At 39.6% G+C, this 15,221-nt stretch overlaps 1 protein-coding gene across 2 annotated transcripts in view; it reads left to right on the top strand.

The window, feature by feature from the left end:
• LOC123312907 (aromatic-L-amino-acid decarboxylase) overlaps positions 1-15,221 on the top strand; it is a 602,665-nt gene that overhangs the window by 301,954 nt on the left and 285,490 nt on the right. For both annotated transcript variants that reach the window (XM_044897485.1, XM_044897483.1), the window contains exon 6: positions 8,470-8,756. In XM_044897485.1, coding sequence (XP_044753420.1) covers positions 8,470-8,756 — 287 coding nt within the window. The remainder of the gene's footprint in view (positions 1-8,469; positions 8,757-15,221) is intronic.

The raw sequence follows: 15,221 nt of genomic DNA, 5'->3' as shown, positions 1-15,221 counted from the left end.
CTAGGGTAGGTTCGGCTAATCGTCGAATCGCGGCGATTCGAACGGATGGAAAAGAACGAAGTCTGTGGGCAGCATTAGACACGTCCGCAATGACGTGTTGAGCGTCAGCGGAATCGAACCATACGTAGCGATCGTGATAACGTTAGCGGCAGTTAGCTCGTATCCGGTTTTTGCCGGTCGGCCTTTCACTAAACGTCGCGGAAACACGCAAAGATCAGCCCCGGTGTGGATCAAGAAGTCAACCGTACTGTCCGGGTCCGTCAAGAATAAGCGGCGTGTGTTGGGGCAGTTTTCGCCCGATTCCAAGTCATAGGCGCCAGCGTAGATGCACGGTTTCACGCACCTTTGAACCTTGTTGCCGAACCGATTCTGTGATCGTGAACGTGAGCGACGACGCGAGTTGGAACCACCGTGGTTCCGCTGACGATCGCGCACTTCCAAACGGAGCTCAACTAACTCGCGGCTTTGCTCGTCTTGATCCGCTTCATCCACAAGGCGCAGACTATCTCATTGGCGGCGTTGTCCCCCGCCAGCTGTTGGAGGTAGCGCAGGAACCGCAATGGCTTCTGGTCACCGATTTCTACCCGCTCCAGAAGTTGCCGCGTCTTTTGGGCCTGCGATTTCCCCAGGCGTTGGAGAAGTTGCTCCTTCAGTGTTTCGTACGGCCTTTCCGCCGGCGGGTTGATATTGAGGTCGCGGACCTTTTCGGCGTATTTTCCGTCAAGTCACTTGGCAACCTGACAGAATTTTGTCGGTCAAACCGACGTCTTCGAGAGACCACTCGACTTGCTTGAACCATACCTCCGGGTCGTCTGGGGTGAACACAGGGATATTGAGGCGCGTGAAAACCTCTGGTCAGTCGACGATGTTTTTGTCCACGAGAGTTTTGTCTAACTCACGCCACTCAAGTATTCTTCTGCCGAACGAATTGACACTGTCACACATAAAATCAACGTTAATCACGTCGGGTTCACCAATGTGGGACAAGGTGACGACAAATCCTAATACGAACACACCGATTTAAAAACAATTCATTTTACAACACTTAAATTATCCACAGAATATAATGAGTATAATCTACGCGAACACTCAACTCAACGGAACGGCCACAGATGCTAGTAACGTGCGTTCAAAAAAATTCGTCGTCAAGTAGGCTATGGAATTTTGAACGTCGATATTTCGTGTCTAAACGTAATTCTTAGCTCGTGCTCTACTATTTTCCAGGTGAACTGTCATTTTAGCATTTTGGGGTGTTGTTGAATTAAAATTATCAGCAAATTGTAAAGATGGTTTTTACGGACGTGTGAAAGACTTTTACTATTGAATTCTACTTCAAAATTGGAAAGAAAATTGAAGGAAAATGGAAATATTCTGTTCCGGCGACTTCATTGAAGCCTATGTTGCTGTAGATTATTAAGAATGAATTTTTCCATTGTACTGTTTTGCGATGTGTTGACGAAACAGGTATGTTCAAACAAAAAAGGAAGTGGTATACCAAAAAAGAAAACTCTAGAGTTCAGTAATAATGAAAACATGGTGACAGAAGCTCGACAAACCTCTCTTCAGATTTTATCTCAAGTGGATGGAGTATCCGTTGGCATATGCCACCCGATTTTGAAAAAAAGATATCCATTAGTTTCCATAAAGATTGACATGTTATCAGAAAACTGAAAAGGTTGTGATTACCTAACCTTGTAGCATCCGAGAAAAATTGGAGTTCAGTATCATACTGAACTGGCAAAATGTGGACCTACTTTCTTTTATGGAACTTCAATAGCAGAACGTTATGAAGGAGAAAGCATCATGCTTTTTTATAGCTGAATTGAATTTTAATAAATTTGTCCAATAGCTTTTTTCATGTAATTCAGTTCTTTTAGTTTAGTCATGGATTTTCAGTAATGACTGAATCAATTCAATATTTATAGAGAATTAATAAACATATTATTGAGAATCTTACTGTGATCTATTCATATGACTGAAGTAACTAGAACCTTCTTACAAAAAAACATACTACCACGATCAATTCAAGATTCATGTCTCTTACGTATGAAAATAGTGGATGGTTAAAATTTTTACGAAGAACTTTTCTAACCGCCTCAGATTGTTTGGATTCTTGTCATCTTACTCAATGAAAGAAATGCTTTTCGAACGTTGGGTAAAGTTTACAGGTAACCTTTTCTGAAAAGTGCCTTTCCGTACAAAATTACGATATATAGGTTAATGTCATCATTGTTTACATTTTGGGAAGATGAAGTAATTCAAGGAAAGACATACGTTCAGCCACCGAACATCAGCCTTCAAAATTTCATAGCCTACTTGACGACGAATTTTTTTGAACGCACTTTAGTTGCGGAGTAAGCGGTGCTTTCTCGCATTAATGCAAACAGTAAAGAACGACTGTTAAAATATGCGTCACAAACCTTGTCAGAAACACACCGTGAATACTCGCAGATCGATAAGGATGCGTATGCGATTATTTTCGGAGTGGAGAAATTTTCTCAATACCTTTACAGCAATGAGTTTAGACTTTTGACTGACCATAGACCATTAGTACAAATTTTCTATTTATTATATAGTTAAATATAAATAAACTTTAATACAGGGACAATCCGTACAAATGCTTTCACAAAATATCCCTTTGTCCAAATTCTGTCACAGAAGGGCACACAGTCGCAATGAATGAATGAATGAATGAACGAATAATATCTAATATTTCGAAAACCACTATCAAAGTGTGTAGATAATTATTTGCATCCTTCGGTTACCTAGGGTTTTAGTTACCGATAATGGAAAAACCTTTACTTCTACGGAATTCAAAAGGTTTCTTAGTCAAAACGGTATGAGTTCAAAATTCAGAGCTCTTAATCATCCTGATACAAAGGAATTATGCCTAATAATTCAACTGGTTATTCACCCTCTATGTTGGTGTTCGGAAGGCAAATTCGTTCTCGTTTGGATTTGATATTTCCAGATGAAGTAGAAGGTTATAAATCTAATAGAACATAGAGATGGACAAAGAGTTTTGGTCCGAAATTATTTTGGTAAAATAAAATCGTGTTTTGACAGAATATTGAGTTGAACCGGAAAATTATATTATACAATAAAATTAGATGATAGCAGAGTGTGGAGAAAACATGTTGATCAGATTCTTGAATGTTCAGTACCAAACATTGTTAATGATAGAGGTAGTTGTCTGGACTATTTTGTTCTCTCCAGCAATTCTGTGGATGCCCCTCTACCACAATTAGAGTTGCAGGAGGAAGCCCAAATCTAGGAAATCAGTGGAACATTCTAGTGAATAATGAACGAAATTAATTCAGATGCATAACACCCGCTGAAAATTTGAACAACAAATGTAACGATCTTATTCGAACTAACAAAGTACCATAGCGCAAAGTATTGACAGAAATCCCATTTCTTCGACAAAGAGAAGACGAAATCGCATTTGTGTGATACAGTTTGTTAATTTCGTTTATTATTCACCTGCCTTACTGTTTAAGGCGGGATCCATTTATGATAGTAGTAAATGTATTGGTAGGAAAAGAGCTCGAAGAAATATAAACTTGCCTCTACGTTTTCAGAATTATGAAGTTAATTTCGATTGATTGAATTATTTGAGGTCTGTTGAAACCAGAGAAGTTGTTTCTTTTTATTTTGTTGTGGGTTAGTTACATGAAGGTTGGCTGCCAGCTGTCAGTTTTTGTAAGGGAGAAAGGTGTTACGCCCATATTTCAGAAAAGAAGAAGAAACTGAGAGCACACAGCGCGGTTCGGGATATTTCCAACATCACCGGTGCGCATTCCTAATGCAGGTTCCATGCAATGTGTATTCACTTGAAGATTGTAGCGATATGCGTTTTTAGTTTCTCGTATTGTGAAAGTTGAATACAGTAAAGGTCTAAGATGAAAGATTTTTTTTTCTATTAGAAACTAAGTTGTTACAAGAATACCCTTACACAAACACACAACAGATGTTCTAGTCGTGCTTACTTCACTGATGAATTTTTATTCATATCAATTATAAATTTCTTGCTCTTCTCATTTCACTTGTAGTATTCTTGCTCTGTTCATATTTAAATTTAAATATTATTGCTCGACTAAAATTTAATGTATTGATCAAACTTAGACAATTTAGTTTTGACCTTTTGGCCTATCTCGTTATTACAATTCAGTCTTCTCATTGAAATTCATTATTCTAACCTTCTCTTTTTCTGAAGAGGCTCTCGCTATCAATTATCATTGATTGCTCTGTCCCTGTAAACGTTGTATTAATTTTGGATTTATAGAACTTTCTCAAAGTCTTACCTCCAGTTTCATAATCAAATTTAAAGTCACTTCAAGCTTAAAGCTTCCTTTTGTGTCATTTTTAGTAGGGTTAAAGGAAGCTTTAAAATTAATGTGACTTTAGGTTTGATTATGAAACCGGACGGAAGTCTGTCCTCAAGTGACTTCTGATTTGAACTACTCTGGATTCTCTCTGTTTTTAGTTGAATAATAATAAATCCCTGAGTCTATAGATGTTGTTAGTATTTGTATTTTTCACTGTATTAGCTTCATGCAGGTGATTTATTCATTTTATGATAGTAAAGGATATACAATAAATGTTTTCACACTACTCAATTATCTGGTAATACAATCCACTGCTAATTTTACAAAATCTCAACATCCGCGATATTGAACACTCCGTATATCCACTTGACGCACTATCGGGTCGGAGCAGTATGAAAATGATCTCTGTACATTGCGGTAGGAATTTTAATGTAATTTTCATATTGAATGTCTTCAGATGAGTGGAATACTCAGCTTTATACATGCAAATGAATTATTAAACAATTAATTTTCTTCAGCATTCATATTATTATTTCTTGAGGCTCAACTATATAGACCTATTGAACATTTAACATGTCTGAAGAAAGTGATCACGCCTAAACAGGGAGGCAATGAATAAAATAATGAGGATAAATTCAGATGCATACCACCCGACGATATGAATATCGACAAGTGTTACGATCTGAATTGAGCTAGCCAGTTTGTCATCGTCAAGGCCCCCAAATGGAGTACGCTCCACCGAAGAAAAGCAGATGCTGACCATGGTTTCGGCCTCATTTGGCCTCATCAGAGCAACATAGCATTTTTCCACGGTGGAGAACGTTTGGAATTGATGGAACTTTATTCAATGTTGTTATGTTCTAGTGGGTATTGTTTATTTACCTACAGCGCCATCCAACATGAAACGGTATCCGATTCAATCCCCCCCAGAAAGAAACCAAGACGAAGACAATAGCATATGTCCCATATTTTCCCTAATTCAGTACGCCGGTTCGCCTTGCGAACGTCGGACGTATGATGGGAAGTCTGAGACGCGCTCGGTTCTCGACAGAGTACGATGCCGGCGGTACAATAATGAAGAAAGTGATCACGCCTTAACAGGGAGGCAATAAATAAAATAATGAGGATACATTCAGATGCATACCACCCGACGATATGAATATCGACAAGTGGTACGATCTGAATTGAGCTAGCCAGTTTGTCATCGTCAATGCCCCCAAATGGAGTACGCTCCACCGAAGAAAAGCAGATGCTGACCATGGTTTCGGCCTCATTTGGCCTCATCAGAGCAACATAGCATTTTTCCACGGTGGAGAACGTTTGGAATTGATGGAACTTTATTCAATGTTGTCATGTTCTGGTGGGTATTATTTACCCACAGCGCCATCCAACATGAAACGGTATCCGATTCTATCCCCCCCAGATAGAAACCAAGACGAAGACAATAGCATATGTCCCATATTTTCCCTAATTCAGTACGCCGGTTCGCCTTGCGAACGTCGGACGTATGATGGGAAGTCTGAGACGCGCTCGGTTCTCGACAGAGTACGATGCCGGCGGTACAATAATGAAGAAAGTGATCACGCCTAAACAGGGAGGCAATGAATAAAATAATGAGGATAAATTCAGATGCGATATGAATATCGACAAGTGTTACGATCTGAATTGAGCTAGCCAGTTTGTCATCGTCCGACGTTCGCAAGGCGAACCGGCGTACTGAATTAGGGAAAATATGGGACATATGCTATTGTCTTCGTCTTGGTTTCTATCTGGGGGGGATTGAATCGGATACCGTGTCATGTTTGATGGCGCTGTGGGTAAATAAATGATACCCACTAGAACATAACAACATTGAATAAAGTTCCATCAATTCCAAACGTTCTCCACCGTTGAAAAATGCTATGTTGCTCTGATGAGTCCAAATGAGGCCGAAACCATGGTCAGCATCTGCTTTTCTTCGGTGTAGCGTACTCCATTTGGGGGCCTTGACGATGACAAACTGGCTAGCTCAATTCAGATCGTAACACTTGTCGATATTCATATCGTCGGGTGGTATGCATCTGAATTTATCCTCATTATTTTATTCATTACCTCCCTGTTTAGGCGTGATCACTTTCTTCATTATTGTACCGCCGGCATCGTACTCTGTCGAGAACCGAGCGCGTCTCAGACTTCCCATCATACGTCCGACGTTCGCAAGGCGAACCGGCGTACTGAATTAGGGAAAATATGGGACATATGCTATTGTCTTCGTCTTGGTTTCTATCTGGGGGGGATTGAATCGGATACCGTTTCATGTTGGATGGCGCTGTGGGTAAATAAATAATACCCACTAGAACATAACAACATTGAATAAAGTTCCATCAATTCCAAACGTTCTCCACCGTGGAAAAATGCTATGTTGCTCTGATGAGGCCAAATGAGGCCGAAACCATGGTCAGCATCTGCTTTTCTTCGGTGGAGCGTACTCCATTTGGGGGCCTTGACGATGACAAACTGGCTAGCTCAATTCAGATCGTAACACTTGTCGATATTCATATCGTCGGGTGGTATGCATCTGAATTTATCCTCATTATTTTATTCATTGCCTCCCTGTTTAGGCGTGATCACTTTCTTCATTATTGTACCGCCGGCATCGTACTCTGTCGAGAACCGAGCGCGTCTCAGACTTCCCATCATACGTCCGACGTTCGCAAGGCGAACCGGCGTACTGAATTAGGGAAAATATGGGACATATGCTATTGTCTTCGTCTTGGTTTCTATCTGGGGGGGATTGAATCGGATACCGTTTCATGTTGGATGGCGCTGTGGGTAAATAAATAATACCCACTAGAACATAACAACATTGAATAAAGTTCCATCAATTCCAAACGTTCTCTACCGTGGAAAAATGCTATGTTGCTCTGATGAGGCCAAATGAGGCCGAAACCATGGTCAGCATCTGCTTTTCTTCGGTGGAGCGTACTCCATTTGGGGGCCTTGACGATGACAAACTGGCTAGCTCAATTCAGATCGTAACACTTGTCGATATTCATATCGTCGGGTGGTATGCATCTGAATTTATCCTCATTATTTTATTCATTGCCTCCCTGTTTAGGCGTGATCACTTTCTTCATTATTGTACCGCCGGCATCGTACTCTGTCGAGAACCGAGCGCGTCTCAGACTTCCCATCATACGTCCGACGTTCGCAAGGCGAACCGGCGTACTGAATTAGGGAAAATATGGGACATATGCTATTGTCTTCGTCTTGGTTTCTTTCTGGGGGGGATTGAATCGGATACCGTTTCATGTTGGATGGCGCTGTGGGTAAATAAATAATACCCACTAGAACATAACAACATTGAATAAAGTTCCATCAATTCCAAACGTTCTCCACCGTGGAAAAATGCTATGTTGCTCTGATGAGGCCAAATGAGGCCGAAACCATGGTCAGCATCTGCTTTTCTTCGGTGGAGCGTACTCCATTTGGGGGCCTTGACGATGACAAACTGGCTAGCTCAATTCAGATCGTAACACTTGTCGATATTCATATCGTCGGGTGGTATGCATCTGAATTTATCCTCATTATTTTATTCATTGCCTCCCTGTTTAGGCGTGATCACTTTCTTCATTATTGTACCGCCGGCATCGTACTCTGTCGAGAACCGAGCGCGTCTCAGACTTCCCATCATACGTCCGACGTTCGCAAGGCGAACCGGCGTACTGAATTAGGGAAAATATGGGACATATGCTATTGTCTTCGTCTTGGTTTCTATCTGGGGGGGATTGAATCGGATACCGTTTCATGTTGGATGGCGCTGTGGGTAAATAAATAATACCCACTAGAACATAACAACATTGAATAAAGTTCCATCAATTCCAAACGTTCTCCACCGTGGAAAAATGCTATGTTGCTCTGATGAGGCCAAATGAGGCCGAAACCATGGTCAGCATCTGCTTTTCTTCGGTGGAGCGTACTCCATTTGGGGGCCTTGATGATGACAAACTGGCTAGCTCAATTCAGATCGTAACACTTGTCGATATTCATATCGTCGGGTGGTATGCATCTGAATTTATCCTCATTATTCAACATGTCTGTGAGCTCAACTAACCAAGTTGACCGCCATTATGATTCATTGTAATACTCTTTATATTTTTAGGCAATGGAAGAAGATGAAAGAAACGGATTGGTGCCATTTTTTGTTTCAACGACGCTTGGTACAACTTCTTGTTGTTCCTTTGATAATATCAAGCAAATAGGAGAAGTAGTTCAAAATTTTTCATGTGTTTGGTTGCACGTTGATGCTGCTTATGCAGGAAACGCTTTCATATGTCCTGAGTTGAAGTATCTCTTAGAAGGAATAGAATATGCAGATTCTTTCAATACAAATCCTAATAAATTTCTCCTGACTAACTACGATTGTTCCTGTATGTGGGTGAGAGATAGGTGAGTAAGTAATCATTCAGGTAATTTTGAACTGTTCAGAGTGTATTGTGGCAACACTGATTCCCATTCTGATTATATATCTTTTCGCTGACATGTGAATATCATTGAGAAATTTAAGTTTTGGGAATCTTTTTCCATTCAAGAGAAAAATAATTATTTGTTGTATTCTGCTCATTCGAACATTTATTGCAGAACTTTGAGCTTCATGGAAGGAAAGTAAAAAATAGAAAATATAACACGAAATTAAATGCAAATATGACGCAATATAAAGAATTGTGATGAGGCAGATTTTGCTCCGCCACGAAAAAGAAATTTCTTCACCTATACTTGCATAATAAGACCTATCAACCGGAATATTTTCGAAGAAAACCGTTATGTTATCATAGGAGGTCTTCACCGATTGATATTATGTCATTGTTTTCCACCGACCAGTCCCATATTTGTAGCGGAGACCGTATATGTCTTTTGTTTTTAGAATTCATATATTTTAAAATTCTTTCCGTTCAACCGTATATTTTCTGAGTCGAGAGAGGTCTTTCAACTTGTTCAGTTTTTCCTTCTCTTCAGTTGTTTTTGTCTCTTTCCGAGCCGGCTGATTGACCGAGCAATTTGAGTGCATCCAATGGAGAGATGAGTTACCCATAGTGGGGACAGTTTTCCTGAGGAGTAGTAATTCGAGGCCCTGCGCTGAAGGTCAAGAGCGAGGGAGTGGAGATCGAGCTGCCGAGAAAAGTGCGTAAAGTGTTATTGCCGTGAGTTGGAAATTACGTCAAGAAGTTTGAAGGTTTAAGGCAAGTCACTTGTAGCATTATTGTTCCTTTCGTAGTGCATACCTGAGGGCTATTTTCCGCTTTCTTTAGTCCGTTGGACTGGCTGAAAATACTTACCTACCGTTTTAAACTTGATCTAGTGATAGTAGGCTGTGTATAGTGCCGGTTTCCGCGTCCGTTATTCGACCGCCGTTGGGTCCCAGGAGGACTTGGTGTTCCTACCGTATTCATGGTGATTATTTGGTTAATATTGCCGACCGCCGACCGATCAAGTTACAAGTTGACAGCTTCCTCCGACCAGCTGTCTGACTGGCAGCCATTTTGAGGGTCTCAGAGAAAAAGAGAGAGAAGGAGAGAGAGGGACAGAGTGCACTGCAATTGGACTGAAACCAGCCACCGTACCGATTTCCGCCGACAGTGAGAGTGACTCGCCAGGATTTCAAAAGTTAACCGTAATTACCGTCTACTTCCACCGTACTCCTCTGGAGTGACCGTACAAAATTAAACCGTATTTACCATCTATTGCAACCGTATTTTTCCTGGAGAGACCGTATTTCATCAGCCGCCCCCACACCGACCAGGCCGCCGGTTGACATCAACATTTGTTATTACTTGTACATTTCTGTTTATAATTTAATCCAGTAGGAATAAAGGACTGAACGTTTATTTTGTTGCCAGTTATTTTTGCCAGTGAGAGACAGTTCCTTAAATCAGTTAGAGCTAGATTTTCGTCAGAAGAGTTAGGTACTCTTTTTGAACGATTAAAAACCGTCAGAAAGCAGGGACCAAGAAGACGCTGCCACCCTAGTTTTCACTGCTACCCTTCTCCACTGATCATTCAAGTCTACCCAGGCTCTCTAATTCTTTGGAGATTATGTGAGAGACGTGGGGATGAACTGATTGCCCCACTGGCGCCCGAGCAAAGGTAAGGAGCGTCCAGGGTGAGAGAAAAAGCCCATCACAGAATGGATGCATGGAATATCTCAAAAATTTTGTACTAAATTTTTATATGATCAACAAATGAAACAGATATCTCATCAAGAATGAAAATTGACAGTAGAGTACTGAATTGAATAACTTGGATCGATATCACAATGGATTTTGAAAGTTCGAGAAAGATAAGAAAAACGAAACAAAAGGAATGCTGGAGGCACTCGAACCTACCTTTGTTGGGATGAACGCTAAAATGGGAAGCTCGTATCTATTTGCTGTCTTTGGAAAGCGTCCACACACTTTAAGAAAATAATGAGAATAGAAAACTGTGTTACGCACCATTCACTCTATGAATTGAAAATATGTTAATTTATCTTTCGCCAAATGTCTCGATATGTAGGTAGTACGAGAGTTTTCAATGTATTCATTCATAAAGATGCAATGCAACGAAAAGAAAATGAGAAATCAAACATAGAAACCGACGCTTTGATTCAATGATTGTTTCGAAACAAAATAAATGCAGAATGAAAATTAGAATAAAATCAAAGCTAACTAAAACCGAGTGTTGCATTAATATAACTGCCCACCTGAAATGAATAAATTTTATGCAATAGAAAAAAAATAGAAAATATAATTCAACAATAATTATTGCTGTGGTAGTGGACCCAACTTCACAAAAGGACGTTGCATCATATTAGATGTAGTTATAGCAGCGCAAGAGGGAAATAGGTCCACCATTGACGAGTTTTTTAAATAAATAATAATAATAATAAAGTGAAAGATGAGGGTTTATCCCATTTTTTACGTTATTGTAACATATGCAGATACTCGTTCTGCCAACGTTTTCAAAAATCAACATGAAATCGAGAGAGCAATTGCCATCTATACTTCATTCAAATTTATTTTAGCAGTCGGTTGGCCATGGAATAATTTTCTCAAGTTTTTGTAACTAGAACGAAGTAAGGTTGGCACTCATGAAATGTCTTTAATGTCATAACGCCGTTGCCACAACTAATATCAGTTTTTATTACGAAAATGCCGAAAGTGACTGAAAAAAGAGACAGGGTTTCGGGAGGTGCTATTTTGAATTCAGGTCCGCTCATTCAAATAGTTATACCCTGATATTCTAAAATCCACAATACGTCAGACTGTAGCGAACATATTCGATGTAAGAATTTATATAATGTTTCATCTGAATCTAAACGACTTATATTTCAGCTGAATATTTACACGATCAGAAAGATTGTGAATGAAGAGGATGACAAAGAATTTCCTTCTATTGGGAGACCCAAAAAAGTGGTGGCATTTGAGAATTTTATGTTTGAGTGAATTTTCGTTTTCTACAGGATTTTCGTTGTCATGGTAGAATAAGTTCCCCAAAATGGATTTTTCTATTTTTCATTTGACTTGTCCTATACAATGTAAATGTCTTAAGGTACCAATAAATACCTAATAATTATTATTACATCAACGTATTAAGATGAATAGCCACGAATATGCGCAAGTTGCCCTGTTACTTGTTTATTCATGTGAAATTTTTGTTCAAAGGTGAAGTTCATCTTAACTTGAAACTCCCTTCAATTCCTTTTACTTATATTGATGCAAGCAAGATGATTTTTGTTGAAGAATTTAACATTCTTGTAATTATCTGTTAATTCCTTCGGGAGGTACCCATTCTTAACCACTGCATCATATGCATTTCATCTTCGGGTTAATATTTTTGAAATCTACAAATGATGTAAGCCAAAGAAGATAACGAACATTAACTCTCCTCAAGCTAGTGCATATTATGATTTTATACTGATCTCTTGTATTTTCCATGCAAATAACTGGATTTAGTATGCCTTCAATCAGTTTGTATAAACTTCAATTATGTTCGTCACATATTTTCCGAAGAGATTCGACATTGTGATAAAATACGTAATAACAGAAACTTTTACGTAGAACAGGCAACATAGCGTTGATTTAAAACCCAAAATGTTTTGACAAACTTTATAACCCCACATTTTCGTACTATACAGAGTGAAATGTGTCAAATTTCCATGGCCAACCGACTGCTAAAATAAAAGTGAATGAAGTATAGACAATCTATTGAGTTGTAGATGGAACAAATCATCATCGGGTAACGCGGTTAAGGGTGCAAAGGTCAAAAAATTACCTGGCGCCAATGTAGATAGATCATTTGTGTAACTGCTCAACGCACAAAGTGGTCGCAAATTCAGAACCGCTTCGATTTTCGGCGCAGATTAAGGATTGAAGCTCCAATCGATATTCTCAGCCTCGGTAGCATTGCGGAACAAAGTACGAGTACGTAAAATGGAGTAGGCACTAAGAAAACTTGAGCCTCCGTCACTGAATATATTATTAAACCGCCGCCTACGTGCGATTACGCGTCGTAAAGCTGCCAGGAAAGTTTTTGAGGAAAAATCAGAAACAATTTCTAGGTGTACTGCCTTGACTGCGAAAGAAACCAAAACGGCAGACGTATGCTTCAGTATCTTTATTACGTCGTGATCTTGACATAGTGATACGGAAAGGAACACCGAAATCAACACCAACACATGGAAATGCCCTCATTCAAACGGCTAGAATCAAGTTTCCTATGAACGGTCGAATTGGTTTGTAGAAGTATTGCATTTTGATTTTTTTTTATAGCTGGGGGAATCTGCGACAGTGAAAACACGGGGCTCTATCTCTCGCCCAGAGGACCCATTTCTAGGGAACACTGTGGGGTTACTCACTCTCCTGAGTTCGCGACCCACTAAACCTAACCTGCTTTACATTGGTTCCGGGCATTGCCTTTAAACCATTTATCCCTTGATCGGTTAATTTCTTCTCGCACATTGTGGTGCTAGGATTTTCATGTTCGTCCTTTTCGGATATCTTTTCTCAGTATAGTTTTAATAAGTTTCCGTACTCATTTTAATCTATCCTAAATTGATCTCGCGGTCTCCTTTTGTAAATTCTCATTCTTCCTCTGTCTTCCTCCGGATCGTAGTCCACTAGTCTCCTGAGTTCTTCGTTCGGATGTTCCTTCGCTGTTTTGAATAACTTTTCAGCTTTTCTCTTCATAAATTCGGTGATGGTTTCCCACTTCAAATCTCGATATATCTGTTTGTTCCTGACAAATCAAGGCGCATCTATGGCACATCGTAGTAGCTTGTTTTCTGTTGCCTGAATTCTTTGTATATGGCTCTTTGCCGCGAATCCCCAAGCACCTGATCCATAAGTCAGTTGCCGTCTAGCAACGGCTTCGATTATTTTCAATTTTGTCTCATTTGATATGAGGCTCTTTCTACCTATCAGCGGGTAGAGCATATTCATCACTGCCTTGGTTTTGTCAACGGCTTGTTTGATATGGCTTCTCCAAGTTAGACGTTTGTCTAGGGTGATACCTAAATATTTCGCTTCGTTTTTCCATTCGATTTCTTCTCCATCTACCTCTAGATTTGTTGTAGTTCTCAGTCTCCTCTTTTGCAGTAATATCGCTTGGCTCTTTTGTCCGTTGAGCTTCATTATCCATTTAATACACCAGTCATTTATTTCATCTATAGCTTCTTGTAATTTTCCTCCTATGATTTCTGGCTTGCGATGTCGCATTGCGATTGCCGTGTCGTCGGCATATAGTGTCAGCATAGTCCTTGGAGATTTTGGTATATCGTGAATATATATGTTATACAGTAACAGCCCAAGTACTGACCCTTGAGGCACCCCTGCTTCCATATATCTGGTTGTGGAGTTTGTTCCTTCAACTTTCACGTAGAATCTTCTGTTCCTCAAATAATTCCTAATTAACTTGCATAGTTTGATTGAATATCCAGCATATCTCATTTTGTAAATCAATCCTTCATGCCATACTCTGTCGAATGCTCTGGCGACATCTAGTAGTACAAGACCTGTTGCTTGTTTATTTTGGAATCCTTTTGTTATGTATTCTGTGAGTTTCAGTAATTGCTGTTCTATTGAGTGATCTCTTCTGAATCCGAATTGCTCTGCTGGAATGAGATTCAGATTTTCAGTTTCTTCTGTAAGCGTCCTAGCGATTACTCTTTACATTACTTTTCCTAGGGCGGACAATAAACTTATCGGCCTGTAGTTTTGGGGGAATTTTTTATCTTTGCCTGGTTTGTTGAACACTATCACTGCAGTTTTCCACTTTTTCGGATAGTGTTCAGTCCTCATTATACCGTTTGCAATATTTGTGAGAGCAGCAATACCTTTTCTAGGTAATTCCTACAACAAAGCATTCGTTATTTTATTACTTCCGGGAGCTTTTCTATTTTTCAAGCTTCTGATTATCTCTTTTATTTCAAATGGAAAAGTTGGTTTTTCTATTTTGTCGTCTACTGGTGGTTCGTCCATTTCTTCTTCGTTGTTCTCAACTAGTTCTTCCAGATCATCATTATCGTCATCAGGTCTGTAATTAATTCTCGATTCTCTTTCTATCGAGTCCGCCAGTGCTTCTGCTTTATCGATATTCGTATATGCCATTCCTCTTTCTCCGTGAAGAGGTGGTATTTTAGTCTTTTCTCTTCTCAGACATTTTTGCATTTTCCATGCAGAATGATCGATAGTATTTATTTCTTGAACTCTTTTGTTCCATCTATTTGTTCTCATGTCCTTCAGAGCATTTTTCAGAACTTGGCTGTGTCGGTTTAGATTTCTCTTATTTATATCTGTTTTATTGAGCCTGTATGTTTTTCTTAGTCTCCGATTTTCCCTGATGAGATCTTTGATTTCTCTGGGTGTATGACCGTGTTTA

This window comes from Coccinella septempunctata, chromosome 5 (assembly GCF_907165205.1).
Source record: "Coccinella septempunctata chromosome 5, icCocSept1.1, whole genome shotgun sequence".
NCBI lineage: Eukaryota > Metazoa > Arthropoda > Insecta > Coleoptera > Coccinellidae > Coccinella > Coccinella septempunctata.
Note: the sequence above shows the minus strand (reverse complement) of the source record. Positions and strands in the feature narration are given on the sequence as shown.